A 17,865-nucleotide genomic window follows, 5' to 3' on the forward strand; every position below is an offset into this window, starting at 1 on the left:
TTTGATCTCGCTACTATCCCAAAGGTGGAACGCTGCAGGGATCACAAATTTGTTTTTATCATTGATGACTTTGTATATAAAAGATCTGGGGCTATGCTAATGTTGGGACTGTCGGGACTCGGGGTTAGCTAGCCTTTTGGTTGTCGCCCCTGAGCTTATATCTGGGGGTACAACCAAAATACCCGGGACCATAGCCCCCTCCTCAGACCCCTTCAGCAATGCCTCTGTTTCGTAGTACAGCAAATTGGATGCTGGCTGGTGGTGGGAGTCAATGGCGAGTAGAATAGGTGTGGTCCTACGATGATTTGTGATCAAACAGGCAGAGCCGAGTGAAGGATAGCTTTGGTGAGGGGGTGGTAAATAGATGGCGCTTGGTAGTATGCTAAGCAGGCAGATTAATTCAACTGTGTATGAGAAAGTAAGGGCATTGCCATTGTTTTGCTTTCTCTGCTCCAACCCTTGTCTGCCCCATATTTTAAAAGACTATTGGGGTTTTTGGACTAAGCTCATCTGCTTGGAGGTTGTTGCAAGCAGTAAATTCTTCTTCACTGTGAAACTATTTTCAATGCGTCTGATAAACCACTTCCCTCCAGTGTGTCATACCAAACTCTATAATTCTTGGAGCAGTTTTCACTTAAGCATTTAGGACCCTTTTGATAATATTGAATCACTAAATGAATATGAATACCCGCGTAGCATCAGTTCATTTTTTCATCAAGGATAATTTGTAAAAAAATAATAGAAAACTGTACATTCTTGTATCTCTCCGCGTAGGATTTGGGTTTAGTACTCTTTATGTCACCATCCCTGCATTGTTTGCATCTGTCTTAACACATAGTTAAGGTGCCGCTTGAACAGAAGCTCCCATAGCAGCATCACATGTCTTCTTTTGAATATGATACTGGACTTCTTGGAGCCTTATCCTCTTCTGATGATTTTTGGATGTTTATTCTTGTTTTCTTTTCTAATTTGTGAAGATTAGTGTAGCTAAAATTCAAGAACCTGTTCCTTGGTCTTCCTCTGTACTCTTTCCTTCCTCTTAAAATGTCCTCACCTTTGCTACTCACACACTCTACAGTACACTCCTTACTGCCCCCACACACACTTTTGTCTACCGTCATCATGCTGGATGCCTCTTGATACACAACCTCCACCTTTTCAAGTTCCTTTTCCTGGTGTACAAAGCTATCCACAGCATTGCTCTTAAGTACCTGACTGACTCTGTCTCTGTTTACTTACCAGCTACCCATTGGGAGCTGATGGTGACAATCAACTCCACAGTGAATGGGTTCAATGCAATAAAAGAAGATCTCAGAACAGTGAGGTTGATGGCGCTCCAGAATAGATATGTCCTGGATCTGCTCACAGCAATGGAAGGGGGAGTTTGCACAAAAATTGGAAGTTTCTGTTGCACGTTCATACCTGCCAATGGCAAAGACAACAGTACCCTGTCCAAAGCGATATTTCAGCTATACCATATGCATGCCAAAATGGAAGAAGATGCAAATGGGACAGGAAAGGACCAGAGCTGGATAGCGTACATATGGTCATAGATACCATCAGTCTGTCAGATGGACATGGGAACACAATGGGCCTCATTACGAGGTTGGTGGTACAACCCGTCGGTAGCAGGTGGGTTGCCGCCAACCCTGTGCTACCTGGATACCATAGGCGGTGGCAGAATGGTTATTTCCCATTCCCATGGATGGAGTCCCACAAGGGGCGGGAGAGATATTCAATATCAGGCCAAGGACTCTCCCTTGCAGGTATATTGACCAGATAACTCCCATGCAGCATTTTTCAACTCTGTTTCATTTTTCAAAATCGGGTAACATTGTTGGTGATTTCTATGCTTTCCTCAATGTAACCAGGTGTACTAGCATGTCCAATAAGTTGTGTTTGCTAAATCGGAATCCAGAACCTGGAACATTGGATCCAGATGAAGTGGGGTCATCTCGGTAAGAAAATGCAGTGCACTATGGGTGCCAGCATTCTTCAGTGGTGCCATGCACTGTTCCTTTACCTAACACACATGACCACTGTCATAAGTGTCATATATTTTCATTGGATACAGACTTCATGGAACCTATCTGATTGTTGGTCATTGCTCGCAGTTAATGAGGTGCTTGGGAGATTTTTAGGTCGCCTACACCTCACTGAATATACTACAGATGATAATCTTGTGACATGTATACATTGTTAAACATGGACAATGTCTCTTTTATAAACATTTGTCAATTCCATCGCTCTTATTTTATTGTATTGTACTTGTCATTTATATAGTGCCCTTTACCATTGTTACAGTCTCAATGCGCTGGTGGTGGGAACGCCCTCGGGGACCGAAGTTCAGAGATTTGTAGGTCACGTAGTAAAATTAGAATGCGTGTGTGCGTTTGGCCAAATAAGGCTTAGCAGGGCTGTCCAGGCCCCAATAAAGAGCAACCCATGCGATCAGGTGTGTGGATGGGTGCTGAGAGGAGTCAGGAGATGGCATGAGTGCTAGAGACTCGCTATGTGTCCAGCGTGCCTGAATTTGTCATAGGTCTACGCTGCATACTGACGTCAGAGGTGTTCATACGTAGTCTGTTGTAAGTAGGCAGAGAATTATGTGACCAGCACGACATAATTTGTCATAGTCCTTGCTGTATTCTGATGTGTGTGGGCAGCCATGCCTGCGGCCAGTGTCCACTGAAGTAGGGCATTATTTGTACCTCCAGATTCGGTGGTGATTTATTGTATGCAACGCCCAATCAGGTAGTGGCTTCCTCTGTTGATTCTTGCAGAGGTTCTTCTTTTTTATTGTCTTAATGCTAACCTAGTTATTGTATCTATAATTGCATGTCATACGCCAATGTAAGGCATCCATCTAGGAGATCACCCAACGAGTCATTTGTGCTCGTGTAGAGTTTCTCATTACAGCTGCTCTCCAATCGCTCATAGTTAAAAGCATTTATAATGAGTTTACACTTGTGATTGAATAATGTAAGCATTACTTGGGGCTCTAAAACTGTCCAAAATATTCTGTGTGCCGAGTGCTGAAAATACAACCACACACAAAGTGCTGCAATTATTTTTTTGTGGCACGTTAGAGGTTGTAAGAGGATAGTTAGTGCTTAAACCTACTAAGCCAATTGGCACCACTGCTTTCTTGCAGACACCGGTCCTTTTGGAAAACACTGAAAGCTATTCTCTTTAACTAATCCATTCCATTCAACATCAATCAGCGGCCTTATCTCTTCTTTCACTGACCCTCTCCATCCAGTCCTTTGCAACAGTTTCACCCACTCTTCCTCTCATATCCTTGTCTCTTACTTTAAGATATCTCACTGCTAGCAGGTTCACTGTAAGCACAAACAGGCTGTTTTTCTTTGTCTCCAGTGTCTTGCCTCCCCATTGTTGTTTTCTCTTGCAATCAAGTAAGCCTTCTTGTAACAGCTCCACAATGCCCTTCAGCTGCTTGTGCCCTATCTAAATATAAAATAATAAATTAGCACATATGTCTGCTGGGCTGTACCAAGGTGGTCCCTTTGTTTGGGGAGTTATGGACAGGAGGTCCAAGAACTACACGTCCCTCAAAACATATCTGCACCCCACAGCCTAAGACTAAAGGATGCTTACCTTATTGCAATTTCAAAAATACTGTATGCCCTAATGTGATTTCACTTAATATATGTCACCGAAAAAGGTGGGGGAAATGGTATATGTGTAATGCATAATAGGTGGGTGTGGGTTAAGGGTATAAGTTAGGGTAGGGAGGGGAAGGGGGATGTGGGGGCTCTCCCCCCGCATTAAAAAAACAAAATAAATAAACAATCTGTTTTTTTGGTGAAATGGATTCAGTGAAATCTCCAGTAGGAGAAATATATTCAAATAAATCACCTACATCACAATTTCTGCAGTAATACTTTTACTGCTGCATTACCACACTGCCCAAGTATGAGTCTGGTGGAAAGTTGGTGGATTCACCTCCAACTATGAGCCGGAGAGAAATCTGCCAATTTTCTGCCCATTTTTGGTGGAATTACCATGGTGGAATTACCGCTGCAGGTATTCCACAGAAAACGCTGGCACTAAAAAAAAATCCAGAACTTACACTGCCACAGCCATTTGTAATCCGGCAGTAATACAGCCAGACCAAGTGGCAGCAACAGTAATTCCATTTGGTGGTATGCCATCATATTTACCACCGGAATACCACCCAATTCGTAATTACCCCCTGTGGGTAAATCAGTCGTTGCAGCAACATTCCCATGGCTGGAAGGTTATGAGTGAATCTTAACCACTGGCAGTGGCTCTGGGCAACCTTCCAGGCCATTGTTTGTCAGCCAGCCAAGTTAATCCAGAAGGGACAAATACAATTTTCAAAACAAGCTTGTACCAATCCTACCGTATCAATCGTATCAAGCCTGAGCTGCTAATTCACATTCCTTCTGAATGAGATCACAAACAAACCCAGACATGATCAGCCTCATTGGCGATCATCAATGAGGTGTAGTTGGGTGCCTAAGCAGAGAAAGCTCAGGCCCCACAAAGTGAACAGAGTGGGTCAGAAAAACGTAATCGCTGTCTTGTACAAAGTAAATACTGTAACAGGACTAACTAAAACTAAAAGCCTTCCTCCTCGCACGGAAGTTACTCTCTTCACCTACATCTCAACTTTAAACTAACGTTTTCCCTTGCCTCTAAAATGTTCTGTACCTCAGCCTACTCTGTCTCCACTCTAGCTCTTTAGCCATCACTGTCGCATCCCTAACACACACAGCCGTACCTCCTAACTGCACTTAAAAATGTCTAATGTTGATTGTCCATAATCTATGTAAGCCAACCCATGTATTGTCCCCGGTCACTGTTCCACTTACTCCCCTCCACAACCTGCTCAGAATGTCACTCAAACGTACCCCATTGTCAGAAGCTCACTGCTTCCCATCGAATCTGATTTCTTATCTATTGTGCATGCTTTTGTGATCAAATGAGCATTGTACCCTCCTGCATATAAATAAATAATATAAAGGGCATCCCGGCATTCTACGAAAGGAGGGGGCCCTATTGCTGACCGTATGGGCATAACTCGCCAAACGCTGCGTGGCCTTCAGGGGCTAGTGAACTTAAAGACAGACTAAATTCTAAAGAATTGCTTGGATTCCCCCCAATGCTACGGATACTAATGGGCTGCGTGGCACTGCCGGCTGGTCATCATTAACAGGTCTACAGCATGCTGAAGTGACGACAATGAAGCATCTAACACTTCATCAAACAACTGTGCACTTGCACGATCTGAACGTACCATGCCTTGAAGCTCGTCTATCCATCTCCCCTGTCTCTCCTCCTTGTATGGTGTTGCCTCAATGCACTTGGAAAAACTGCAGAATCGTCCTCAGACCTAGCAGTTAATTGAATAATATGCACTTACTCTGCCTGTGCAGACTTTCATCGTTCCGAAATTCAAGGGCTCTGAATGACTGTTGTTTGTTTGTTCCCTCCCTCCTTGACTGCTTTGAAACACTTGCCTTGTGTATAGGCGATTTACAAATAAGCATTGCCATACCATCTAAACGTTTGTCAGCGTAAGAATTGTGTTTGGTGAGATTGTAAGGACCTTGACGTGCCAAAGTCTCCTTCGTTAATAGTTAGACCCATGAGAATGAGCTATCCATCAATATAATGTCCAGGTAGACACATTTTCCAAGCACCATAGTGGCAATCGTTCATTAGAAATGAAAGACTGATGATGACATGTGGTCTTCTGCACTGTTTATCCGGCAGCCATCTTAAAATGGTCTGGCATCGCTTCTGCTGTCTCAAAGAGTTCCCAATTCCTTGAAGACACTGTCGGCCAAGTATTTTAACGATCTCTCCATTTTCTTTTCCTCCGCAGGGATCTGAACTACAACCAGCTGATGGAATTTCCAGTGGCCATTAGGAGGCTTGCGCGTCTCCAAGAGCTGTAAGCATTTTATGATTATTTTTATGGATTTCGAAATCATTCAAGGGCGCCTTCCATAAAATGTGCCCAGTTTGATCGTTGGGAAGGGTGGGGGCCCAAAAACACCTTCCCACTGTGTGATCTGCATTCTCACAACTGGGGTTTTATAGTTCCCTGCGCCCCCGTAAAAGCGGTCTGTATTCCCCAGCGGAAGCGCAGGAATGCTCACAGACATCATTAGCGGAAGAGCACCGCTTCCATGTTTGTGATGCCATTGTCGGGGAATGATCAGAGGCTCCCGCTTGGTTTTCATCTTGCTCCAGCAAACGTAGGCCGACACCTTTCAGTTTTTATATAAAGCAGGAACAGTCCCCTAATGGCACGAGCGGGGCCTTTAATTGCATTCAGGGGGGTCAGAGGCATCTCCGGTCTTGAAATTGGGGCCGGGGAGTGCCACTTTAGAGCATGCGACACATGCGCGGAGCAGGAAATAAAGCAAACAACTTGATTGGTGGGGAGAAACGGCAGAATGGGAAGAGACGCCAGTGGCGAAATGTTTCATAGGGGTGGCCTGATGAGGTCACTGGGGTGGCACACCAATTTGACTCTAAGAGGCCGTCAGGCAGTTGGCGAGGATGTGGGGGGAAGGGGGGGGCAGCGTTTTATAAGGGTGGCTGTGGCCTTTCTTGGCCACCCCTTGGTGGCGCCTCTGAGAGAAACAAGCAAATCAACATCTAATAGAGGTTCCTTTGTGGTTGTGGTTGGTTCAAGTTTTTGAGTGGTAATTTTGGTCAACCTAATTTTGATAGTTTGTCGTTTTTCTTGTAATGCTCAGCCCATACCCCGCTCCAACTGCACTGCCCCAACCACCCACCCCTTCGGAGCAATGGATGTGGTGCCATGGGACAAGCATAAAGGATGTACAGGAGCAGAAATAAACATGTGATAGAAATACCAAGAGACAACTCAGAACAAGTGCCACTTAATGGCAGAGGGGTGGGAGGGACCTAATAATCCGGTATCTTGAAGCATACCCTTACCAAAGTCGTATACTACATTAAGTATTTACCTTGTCTTTGTATAGCATTCAAAGACTATAGCTAGTCTTTTTTAGTATTCCATAATATTGAATACTAGTCAATTACTAACGGCATACTAAACAAATATAGTTTCTAGTGTTTTAGTCTTCATTTAGTATTGAGTATTACATTCATTACCACTATGGACCACCTCTGAGAAGACATCATTTTTGGGGGAGGGGGGGCTAGGCAGCTATAAAGAAATCATAACCATGGGAAGGGAGTAAGAAGGTCCTATCAAGCAACGGGTGCAATTCAGTAGGATCGGGGAGAGGACAGCGGGTGGTAGTAAACTCAGTGCAACCATGGATATGGGGAAAGAGGCATGGAAACAAGAACCATCAGGGGAAATCAGCTAGATTAAAGAATCCTTTAGAAGGGGGGACAGAGGAGGGGCTGTAGAGCCCATAGAGTGGTAGTGTTAATGAATGCATCTGAGAACAGACGATAAGCAGAGGGGAAAGAGGACATTGCACAGGAGCCATACGGAAGGAAACGACAGCTAGAGTTAAAGAATGGAAAAGACTGGCAATGTGACCTATTAAGGGTAAGAGAAAATGATCTACAAGACGTTGGCCTTTGAACAAGAAGCAATTCGGGAGGTATCAGTGAGGACGTAGCTGATGAAAAGAACTAAGAATGCCAATACGTAGGTAAAAGAGTCTGCTGGCCCTGGGTGAACAGAGAATGGGAGCTGCCCTGGGGAGCTGCCCTTTGTCTCTGGCCCTTATCTGGCTGCCCTCGGAAGGCCTCTTCTGAAGGAAACATCTTCCTGCCATGTGACCCAATCACGGGCAATCCGATGGATGGGAAGTGGTCAGGGGGAGGAAAGGGAAGGGCCTGGGATGGCCAGAGAAATCAAAGGCCTCGGCAACAATGGAGCCTTAGGGTGCTGGATGGTGAGGCATGGGAGAACAGTGAGACCTGAGGATATGAAACATATGGGGAAAACAGAGATATCTGAGAATATGAGCATGGAAGTAAAGAGACCTCTGAACGAAGGTCTTGGGGAAAGCAGCAATTAGGGAACATGATCCCTGGCAATAGTAGAAACAGATCTGAGAATGAGTTCCCGAGAAGCAGACAGAGACCCGAGAACATAACGTGCATGGAGAAAGCAGAGATGTCCAAGAACATATGCCCTGGGGTAAGTAAAGTGACCGCTGAGCACAGGCATAATGGAAAGCAGAGATTAAAGGTCATGAGCCCTTAAGGAGGGGAGAGAGAGACATGATCATTAGGCAAATATTGAAACCAGTGAGGTCTGAGGACCACGCCTTGGAGGAAAGTAGAAAGATCACTGAGTGTAGGCCTAAGGAAAATAGCAGAGATTAGTGAATATGGGTCCTGAGGAAAGTAGAGCAACATTCATGAAAATGAGCCCTGGGAAAATGAGATCTAAGAATATATCCAAAATGGAAATTATATTATCTTAAAGATAATTATTTAATATCCAGATTGCATTGTTAGAAGGTGATATATTTTCTTTAAGAATATGATAAATCATTTTAGTGGAGTCAATATTTTATATTCAAAGTTAAGAATTGATTGTACTTGTGAATTTATTTATTTATGTATTGTGTTAAAGTTTTAAGTAAACAATAAAAAAGTGTAAAACATATATATAATATATGTATATATTGAAAACACAAGAAAATTACGATGGGTTTCAAAAGGTTTGAAAAACAACCTTTCAACTGAAACATGAAAGTAGGAAAGTCCATTTGAGCCAAGTCACACATTCCACAACACCATTGCTGGAAGTTCACCTCCATTTCTGAGCAACAAGAGTTGGGGCATTATGGGTATGCAAATTAGCCCAAATGCAAACCTTTTTCCGGGAAGTTGTCTTTGTCTTAAAGGGCAGTGCTACTTTATATAGCTTAATCAACCCAAGACAGACATTTTGCAAGGCTGTCAGGACAACTACATACCTAGTTTCATACTTATCAGGGATCATCAGTGCAGTATAGTCCTGACAGCCTTGTGGTTGCAGCATTGGGCCCTGTTTTCAAAACACCAAAAACATTTTTGTGGGTTTAAAAGGGTTTTAGAAAAACTTTAATCAGAAATGTGAAAGTAGGATAGTACATTCAAGCAAAGTCATACATTCCACAACACCCCTAGTTGCCATTGCTGGAATTTCTCCTCCAGTTCTGAGCCACAAGAGCAAGGCATTGTTGGTATGCAAATTGCCCAGGCACGGGAGGGGGAACAGAGGGAAGACGGACAATGATCCTACTAGGCCAGGTGTCATTCAGATCGCGCAAGTGAAAGGGAAAGCGGAAGGGGAAAGTGCAGTGGGGGGAGGGGATATACATAGATTAATCAACATATTTCCTTGGAAAAAGCAAACAGGGCCTGAACACTGGCGAATGTAAAGAACGATCTGAGAACATGAGCTCTGGAGGAGCACAGAGAGACCTGAGAAAATGACACATATGGGAAAGCAGAGCTATCTGAAACCAGGAGACCTTGGAGGGGGGGGGGAGTAGAAATACGTGAGAACCTGAGGCATATGTGAAAGAAGAGGTATGACAAAATGCGCCCTGGGGGGAAAGTAGAGGGACCTCTGCGCTAAACTGAAGCAGATGATATGATAGAATACAATGGCCAAAGGAAAGTAGAGCATCATGGATCTCGAGCTCTGGGAAAGCAGAAGGGCATGAGAACATGACCTGCAGGGATTATAGAGACCTGAGAACGAGGCCTCGGAAGCAGGGGGAGCGTGTGTCTATCATAGGAGCTTTCTTTCACATTTCATTGGAACCCGGCGCTTAGGTAAATTTTGGTCAAGTCTACAAGCTCTCGGAATGGACAGGTTTTTTAAATGGCTGCCCAGACCTTCCGAAAATCTCTGTAAAGGTGATCTAGAAGCACATCAAGAACACTTACACCAAATCAAATCTGAGTGGTATTTAACAGTGAAGAATGTTCATCGCTAAACCTAGAACTGTCTGTCTTTCTTTCAGAGGGTTTCACAACAACAACATCAAAGCTATCCCGGAGAAGGCGTTTCTGGGAAGTCCTTTGCTGCAGACCATGTAAGAGGCTAGGCTGGAGACACATCCAGGTTCGGGGGGCGGGGGGGACACTTTAGAGGCTGCTATGGGATTTCTGCCAGCTTCCGGTGCTCGTCAGTTTCTTTATATCTGTTTCCTCATTTCAAGTCAACTATTAGCTCTGCCCCCAGCACTATCTGTTTCAGCGGTGCTTTGCCGTTCGGCAAATCCTGAGGAGATGTAACCTTGGAGGGAATTTGTGTTCGTGGCTTTGGGGTCACCGCTGCGCAGCGTTGTCTCTGGAGCTGTTTGGCTAGATAGGTGGTGCTGGTTAATGCAAATGAAGACTGCTGTGACACATTGCATATCTGTGGTATTCTGCTCTGGTGGCGCTAAACGGAACAGGGGAATATTGCAATTCGTGCTGAAGTGCCCAGTTACAAGGTCCACTTATCAGGGCTGGACTGGGAACCAAAAGTGGCCCTGGAAATAATGCTCAAAGTGGCCCCATATTACACATTTTCAGCAAGCCCAGCCCTTTCCTTGAGAACATTTGGAAATGAATTAAGTCACCACAGAAAAGAGGCTCAGGGTGCAGAGGCCTACCGGGAAATCTCCAGAGTTCCCTATAGGTCAGTCCACCCCTGCCACGTATGCAGTTTTTCGATTCCAACGGTACACATAAAAAGTAAGAATTAAGGGGACACGCTTTGAAAGTGCTCATATTAGTACTGAGACGTGTTTACCATCCCTCTTGCCTGTCCCACTCCTTGTCATATGAATTGTGACTCTGACAAAGAACATAGGACCCAGTGTAATGACGTTTTCCAGTAGGCGCATAGGCCATGATGGCTCTTCAGATGACAAGGAGTGTGACTTGGGAAAAGTAGGCCCTTATGCAACGTAGGGCGCCAGTTGGTTATCGTCACTTCCCCACCTCCTAGGATAAGGCGTGTGACGAGGAAAAGTAGGACGCTGAGTAATGCGGGTCACTAATCAGCAATTGGAGTATGACCATTGTCGTCTCCTTCCTTGTCGCTGCCCAGCTTCATATGATAAGGAGTGTGATAAGAAAAGATGGGCTTAGTCACTAGGGTAATGAAGGGTGCCAATAACTCATTGGGGCATTTCCAAGTCACCCCCCCCTCACTACCCCACTGCATATGATAAGTAGTGTTGTGGAAAAGTAGGACTCAGTGCAATTAAGGTTCCCAGTAAGTAATCAGGGCATTTCTACTACATCCCCACTTCATATGGCAAGGAGAGTGACAAGGCACAGTAGGACTTAGTGTAATACAATAGGCTGATCAGGATAGTATGCATCTGTAGCTCAAAATGACTTATGTGGGCACATGGGGGGTCTTGTAAAGCACCTGATGCACGATATTGCCTCCAGACTGTATGAGTGCCATTTAGAAGAGGAGAAAGGGAGCAGCCGGTGGATTAGCTTGGGGGGGGGGATGGGTGGGGGAATCCAGCTTGAAGACGTGTTACAGGTGCGGTGACAGTGAAAAGAATCTAGTCTAACAGTGTGTTCCTCGAGGGCCAGATCCATGTCGGGTTTTCAGGATACCCCTCACTAATATTGATGAGATAAATCTGCATGCAGCAATTCTAAGTGTATGCACATTTTTCATCATGAATATTAATAAGGGATATCCTGAAAACCCACCAGGCTCCCAGCCCTCTAGGCCTGGAGAAGGCCAACCCCGAGTTAGAAGGAACACATTGAGGCGGGCTACTGCAGAGGTCCCAGTCAAACAGTTCCCTTCCTTTTTCCCCACTGTGTGGGAAGAATGCCCCACCATGTTCCCTGGCTCTCCCTGGAATACATACATTTGTCATCTGATGCACAACAATATTATTTGGATTGTGGGAGAGCCAGAGGCACTGCCCCTGCCACCCATGAATGCCCCAATGCACAAAGGGCTTTTGGGCATAGAGTCCAACATTTGAGAACACTTGGAGGGGGATTTTGCACCAGGATGGGCCAGCTTTCTCCCTCCCCCTGCCCACCACTGATGTGCACTGGAAAAAAGTAAATAATAGGAAGCAAGTGTTAACAGATATTAAAATATCACCCATTTGGGTGATAACAAATCCGGTGCATCCCCCAAAAACGGGAGAGTTGGTTGATAAGCTTCTGGGACAAAAAGAAAGAAAGGTACGCATTTATATCACATGAAGCTGTTACATTTCGTGTGTAGGTTACACATAGAACAAACATTACAATTCTACAAGAGCCATCATGGTCCAAGGGAGGCATGCTCTTAGGCGGGTGTACATGGTGAGGCTCAGATGTAGGAATGTATGAAATTCTGGGCACGCTGGCCATATAGCCAGCTTACCTGAGACTCCACCATCTACTGCACTTCCACTGATTGCCTGGGTTCACCCTGCCCTGTGTATATGGTAACTCTACTGCACTTCCACTGATTGCCTGGGTTCACCCTGCCCTGTGTATATGGTAACTCTACTGCACTTCCACTGATTGCCTGGGTTCACCCTGCCCTGTGTATATGGTAACTCTACTGCACTTCCACTGATTGCCTGGGTTCACCCTGCCCTGTGTATATGGTAACTCTAATGCACTTCCACTGATTGCCTGGGTTCACCCTGCCCTGTGTATATGGTAACTCTACTGCACTTCCACGGATTGCCTGGGTTCACCCTGCCCTGTGTATATGGTAACTCCACTGCACTTCCACTGATTGTCTGGGTTCACCCTGCCCTGTGTATATGGTAACTCTACTGCACTTCCACTGATTGCCTGGGTTCACCCTGCCCTGTGTATATGGTAACTCTACTGCACTTCCACTGATTGCCTGGGTTCACCCTGCCCTGTGTATATGGTAACTCTACTGCACTTCCACTGATTGCCTGGGTTCACCCTGCCCTGTGTATATGGTAACTCTACTGCACTTCCACTGATTGCCTGGGTTCACCCTGCCCTGTGTATATGGTAACTCTACTGCACTTCCACCGATTGCCTGGGTTCACCCTGCCCTGTGTATATGGTAACTCTACTGCACTTCCACCGATTGCCTGGGTTCACCCTGCCAAGTGTATATGGTAACTCTAATGCACTTCCACCGATTGCCTGGGTTCACCCTGCCCTGTGTATATGGTAACTCTACTGCACTTCCACCGATTGCCTGGGTTCACCCTGCCCTGTGTATATGGTAACTCTACTGCACTTCCACCGATTGCCTGGGTTCACCCTGCCCTGTGTATATGGTAACTCTACTGCACTTCCACCGATTGCCTGGGTTCACCCTGCCCTGTGTATATGGTAACTCTAATGCACTTCCACCGATTGCCTGGGTTCACTCTGCCCTGTGTATATGGTAACTCTACTGCACTTCCACCGATTGCCTGGGTTCACCCTGCCCTGTGTATATGGTAACTCTACTGCACTTCCACCGATTGCCTGGGTTCACCCTGCCCTGTGTATATGGTAACTCTACTGCACTTCCACTGATTGCCTGGGTTCACCCTGCCCTGTGTATATGGTAACTCTACTGCACTTCCACTGATTGCCTGGGTTCACCCTGCCCTGTGTATATGGTAACTCTACTGCACTTCCACTGATTGCCTGGGTTCACCCTGCCCTGTGTATATGGTAACTCTAATGCACTTCCACTGATTGCCTGGGTTCACCCTGCCCTGTGTATATGGTAACTCTACTGCACTTCCACTGATTGCCTGGGTTCACCCTGCCCTGTGTATATGGTAACTCTACTGCACTTCCACTGATTGCCTGGGTTCACCCTGCCCTGTGTATATGGTAACTAAGACAATCCCCTTTCTATTGTGCCTTTGCTGATGCCTCATCCCTTTGTATACCTTGACATGGCCATGCTTTGGCCTACCATTGCATGGCCCTTGTATAAGGCAAGTTATGTCCCCTACTTTAGTATCGTCCTGTCATATCATATCAACGAAATGACATGTCCTTTTTTTTGTTGTCCTCTTTTCTGCAGCCATTTCTACGACAATCCCATCCAGTTTGTTGGGCAGTCTGCTTTCCAGTACTTACCAAAACTTCATACTCTGTAAGTCCCGTTTGCTTGTTTGTTGGTACATGTTTAGAGTAGTGTGGATTGCCCGGATGTCTAAAGCTAGGGGGGGGGGGGGGGGGCTACATGAGAACTCGCTGAACGGAAACATTGACCTGGTTATACAATCGGACGTTGAATACTTTCCAGTAGGCAAGGTCGTGGAAGTTATTATAGTGCTTGGAAGCACACTGTTAGTATCATAAGCATGAAGGTACGTGTCTTTGTATTTGGAATGTCATTTTTTTAAAATTCTTTTCAGAATACAATTTTCACTTTGAATTCCTTGTTAATGCCCCGATTACAGGTCCCTTAATGGAGCTACAGACATCAAGGAGTTCCCAGACCTCAAAGGCACAACGAGCCTCGAAATATTGTACGTATCAGATTCCTCTTCTCTGCGGGCTGTCTCTTTTCGCTCTCGTTTCCGGTTCTTATTCTCTTGTCTCTGCCTGGCCCTCCATTCTAATGCCATCCTATTTCCCTAAATCTCAGTCTCTATTTGTTTCTGCAATGCACGCTCTACTTATCCCATTATTACACTCGTCTCTTGTTCTTAGTTACTATTATGTGTGTGAATCAATGTTATAACCACGATGATGCTTGTGCACGACACATCCTGATCCATCACATGTCCAGGGTGTCACCCTAAGAGAGGTCTCTGCAACCTTTGGCTCTCCAGATGTTTTGGACTGCAACTCCCATGATCCCTCACAATTGACTGTGCTGGCTAGGGCTAATGGGAGTTGTACTGCAAAACATGGTTGCAGACTCCTGCCGTGAGACAACCTTTGGCTATCCAGATGTTTGGGTCTACAAATCCTATCAACCCTACCCTGCATGGACAATGGTGAGAAATAATGGTAGTTGTAGTCCAAAACATCTGTGGCAGGTTATAGACCCGCTGCCCTATGAGTTTAGGATCTGCAAATGGAATGGATTAATTACAGTCCCTTTAACCTCTGCCATCCATGAACTGGAAATAGGAGCACATATTATTTATGGGTTCATGGAATAAGACCCCACATTTACTCTGGGTTTCATAGTAATTACTCCTTTCAAACTCAGCAACTGTCACCTTGGTGTCATGAATGAACAGTACTGCTCCGCCAGTAATCTCTCTATGCTTTAATCCTACTAAATCTCTCTTGTTTTCTTGTCATGTTCTTCCACCGCAGGACCCTGACACAGACTGGCATCTGTTTTCTGCCAATGGAGATGTGCCAGGAGCTGCCCAACCTGCGTGTCCTGTGAGTAAATCCTGTCGGCCTCACCCCCACAGTTGACTCTTTCTTTGCTTTCCAAGTTCTTTCAAGATGTGGTTCTGCCAATGTTGTAATACAGTCCCTTCCCCTGTTCACACCTAGTCCTGACAACATGTAGGTGTTGTGCTGGGGTTTGACGAGGAGCAAAGCAAGCTGCCACTCAGTGCAGCAGTGTCTTGCCTGCCCCGGGATGGAATATTCTCAGTTGGGTACACTTAGAAAGATACAGAGGGGGCAGCCCTTTTCCATTCATCAATGATGCATTTCTTTGGATGGCAGTTCATTGTATTTAATGGCATTCTGTCATTGTCAGTTTTTTGCAGTTCTGTATCATAGCATTCCATGCAGCACCACCCTTGATAAATGTCACGTCATGTCATGCTATTCTACCCTTTTTCATTCCCGCCAATTCGCCCATAGAATTCTATTCCTTCCTCTTCCAGGTCATGAAATTTTGTTCTGTGACATTAAGTCATGACTGTGCCTTCATCACACTTCAGTAGACTCATTTCGAATTTAGATTCCATTTCAGAAGATCCCTTTCCTTATCGCGTCCTCCCAGATGATCTGTGATTCCTGTTGTCAGTAAATTCCATATAAATTGTGTCACAACAAGCACATTTTTAACGAGCAGATGTTTTAATAACAAATTCAGTATTTGGAGGCCGCCCTGCTAAGCTACTCTACTCTTTTCCCTCTCATTTCTAAACCATTAGTGTAGACCTTGTCAAATAAGGGAAGGGGCTGTCCCCTGCCGTCTACCCTTTCAATTCAGACCTTCGAGGCGACCTTCTTCAACATGATTTTTCTGTCTCCTAATGGGTGCAGCCAATACAGGTCTGCTTTCTTTGCTATATTTTCCTACCACCCAACTGTGTAGAGATTGACAGCATTTCTCCCCTCCCCCACCCACACATTTCCGCTGTCTCACGTTGGCACAGGCCTTCAAATCGTCCTAAGAGTGTAGCACCTGCATGTGGCCAGTGCCTGGGCTCACCTCTCCTACGCTCTTGGCCCACTTCTTTAAGCATGCACAGTCCAGCGGTCACCTCGGCCTCTACAATAAGTGCTTGTTTCTTCCTCATAGATTGGCAACTGTCGAATTTCCTGGTTAAGTTCAGTACCACTTTCATTTCAAGTTTGTTTACACGTTTTGCCTCTATTTTCTCTCTCCATAGGGATCTCTCGCGCAATCAGATTGAGGAACTGCCTAGTCTGCACCCGTGTCAAAAGCTGGAGGAAATGTGAGTTTCTTATTATGCACGCGCACACACGCGCACGCGCACCCACAATATGCGTTGCAAGTATACATTTTTGATGGCCCCATAAAGAACATGCACATCTCATTAACATGCAAGCTGTATAGCCATTCGTCGCGTGACTATTAGCAGGGGAGCTGTTATTCTAAGTTGGCTGATTAAGTAGTTCTAACATATTAACTTATCAGCTGAGGCCTGCAGCTTACAGGGCCTTCTACAAGACCCCATGGAATCCTTTTGTTCTTTCTACCTTCCGGCGTCATCAATAAAGTTAAAACACGCCTTCAACTCCCAATAACCCAGGGCTGTTCAGTGTCTAACAGACTAGTGCAACCTCTAACAATCAATTTACAACAGGGCCACAAAGTAGGAGGGTACCACTGTGAAATAGAATGCAGGCAAGAGGCATAGGGAGGTTTTGCTGCTGCAGATTTCGTCGAATTAGAATTTATTTTAATGAATTTTGCAACAAATATGTGTGGGGGTGGGTTCAGGTGAATAAATAATGTAGTGGGCTTATGGGTAGGCTGCGGGGAGTCGCCCCACCGCATTTATTTGCTGCAAAATCTACCAAAAAAAAAAAAAGAAATTTGACGAAAGTGAATTTGATAACATCTTTCGGACGAAATCACATAGAGCCCATCTATAATACGTGAGACAATGCCATTGAAGGCAAGGACTGCGTAATAACTATCATTTGGAACAAGATGAGAATATTGCGCTGTACCAAGACCCAGCCCGAGTTTACCAGCCATGCCCATACAAAGAGGCCATCAATATTCATGCTCGTTATACCTGACTTATCTGACAGCCTCAACGCTGTATGCCTATTCCTGTCTTTTCAACATTTCTAGCAGCATGTATTTCTTTTCCTCTACCACTGGGAATCTCCATGCAGGCTTTAGTCCTTGCTTATCCTTCTTTCTGTACCATTTCCATCCTTGATCGGCACCACTCTACCCTGTGAGAGAAGGGGAAAGCGATAGAAAAAGATAGCAAGCAAGAGACCGCGTGATAACACGGATCATACTCAGGTCAAAAGTAGGAAAGATAGAGGTAGTGATTCAGAAGTGGCCATGGAGAGGGAGATTGACGCTGAGCACAGAGCCTGAAACAGTGTTATTAGAATGAATGACTATCACAGGCGATAAGGAAGTTGATGAAGGAGGAGAACTGTGTCACACGACTGTGATGAATATGGAGAACTGTAATGAAGTGGAAGGACTGTGACTAAGGAGTAGGACTATGATGATGGAATGACTAGGCAGAAGGACTGTGG

The 17,865-nt window shown here is 45.2% G+C and overlaps 1 protein-coding gene across 1 annotated transcript in view; it reads left to right on the plus strand.

Annotated features, from left to right (window-relative positions):
- LGR6 (leucine rich repeat containing G protein-coupled receptor 6) overlaps positions 1–17,865 on the plus strand; it is a 571,666-nt gene that overhangs the window by 520,283 nt on the left and 33,518 nt on the right. Inside the window, exons 7-12 of the mRNA XM_069633599.1 lie at positions 5,876–5,944; positions 9,975–10,046; positions 13,988–14,059; positions 14,370–14,438; positions 15,241–15,312; positions 16,506–16,571. Coding sequence (XP_069489700.1) covers positions 5,876–5,944; positions 9,975–10,046; positions 13,988–14,059; positions 14,370–14,438; positions 15,241–15,312; positions 16,506–16,571 — 420 coding nt within the window. The remainder of the gene's footprint in view (positions 1–5,875; positions 5,945–9,974; positions 10,047–13,987; positions 14,060–14,369; positions 14,439–15,240; positions 15,313–16,505; positions 16,572–17,865) is intronic.

The sequence above is a fragment of the Ambystoma mexicanum genome, chromosome 13, assembly GCF_040938575.1.
Source record: "Ambystoma mexicanum isolate Mex_15411 chromosome 13, UKY_AmexF1_1, whole genome shotgun sequence".
NCBI classification, from domain to species: domain Eukaryota; kingdom Metazoa; phylum Chordata; class Amphibia; order Caudata; family Ambystomatidae; genus Ambystoma; species Ambystoma mexicanum.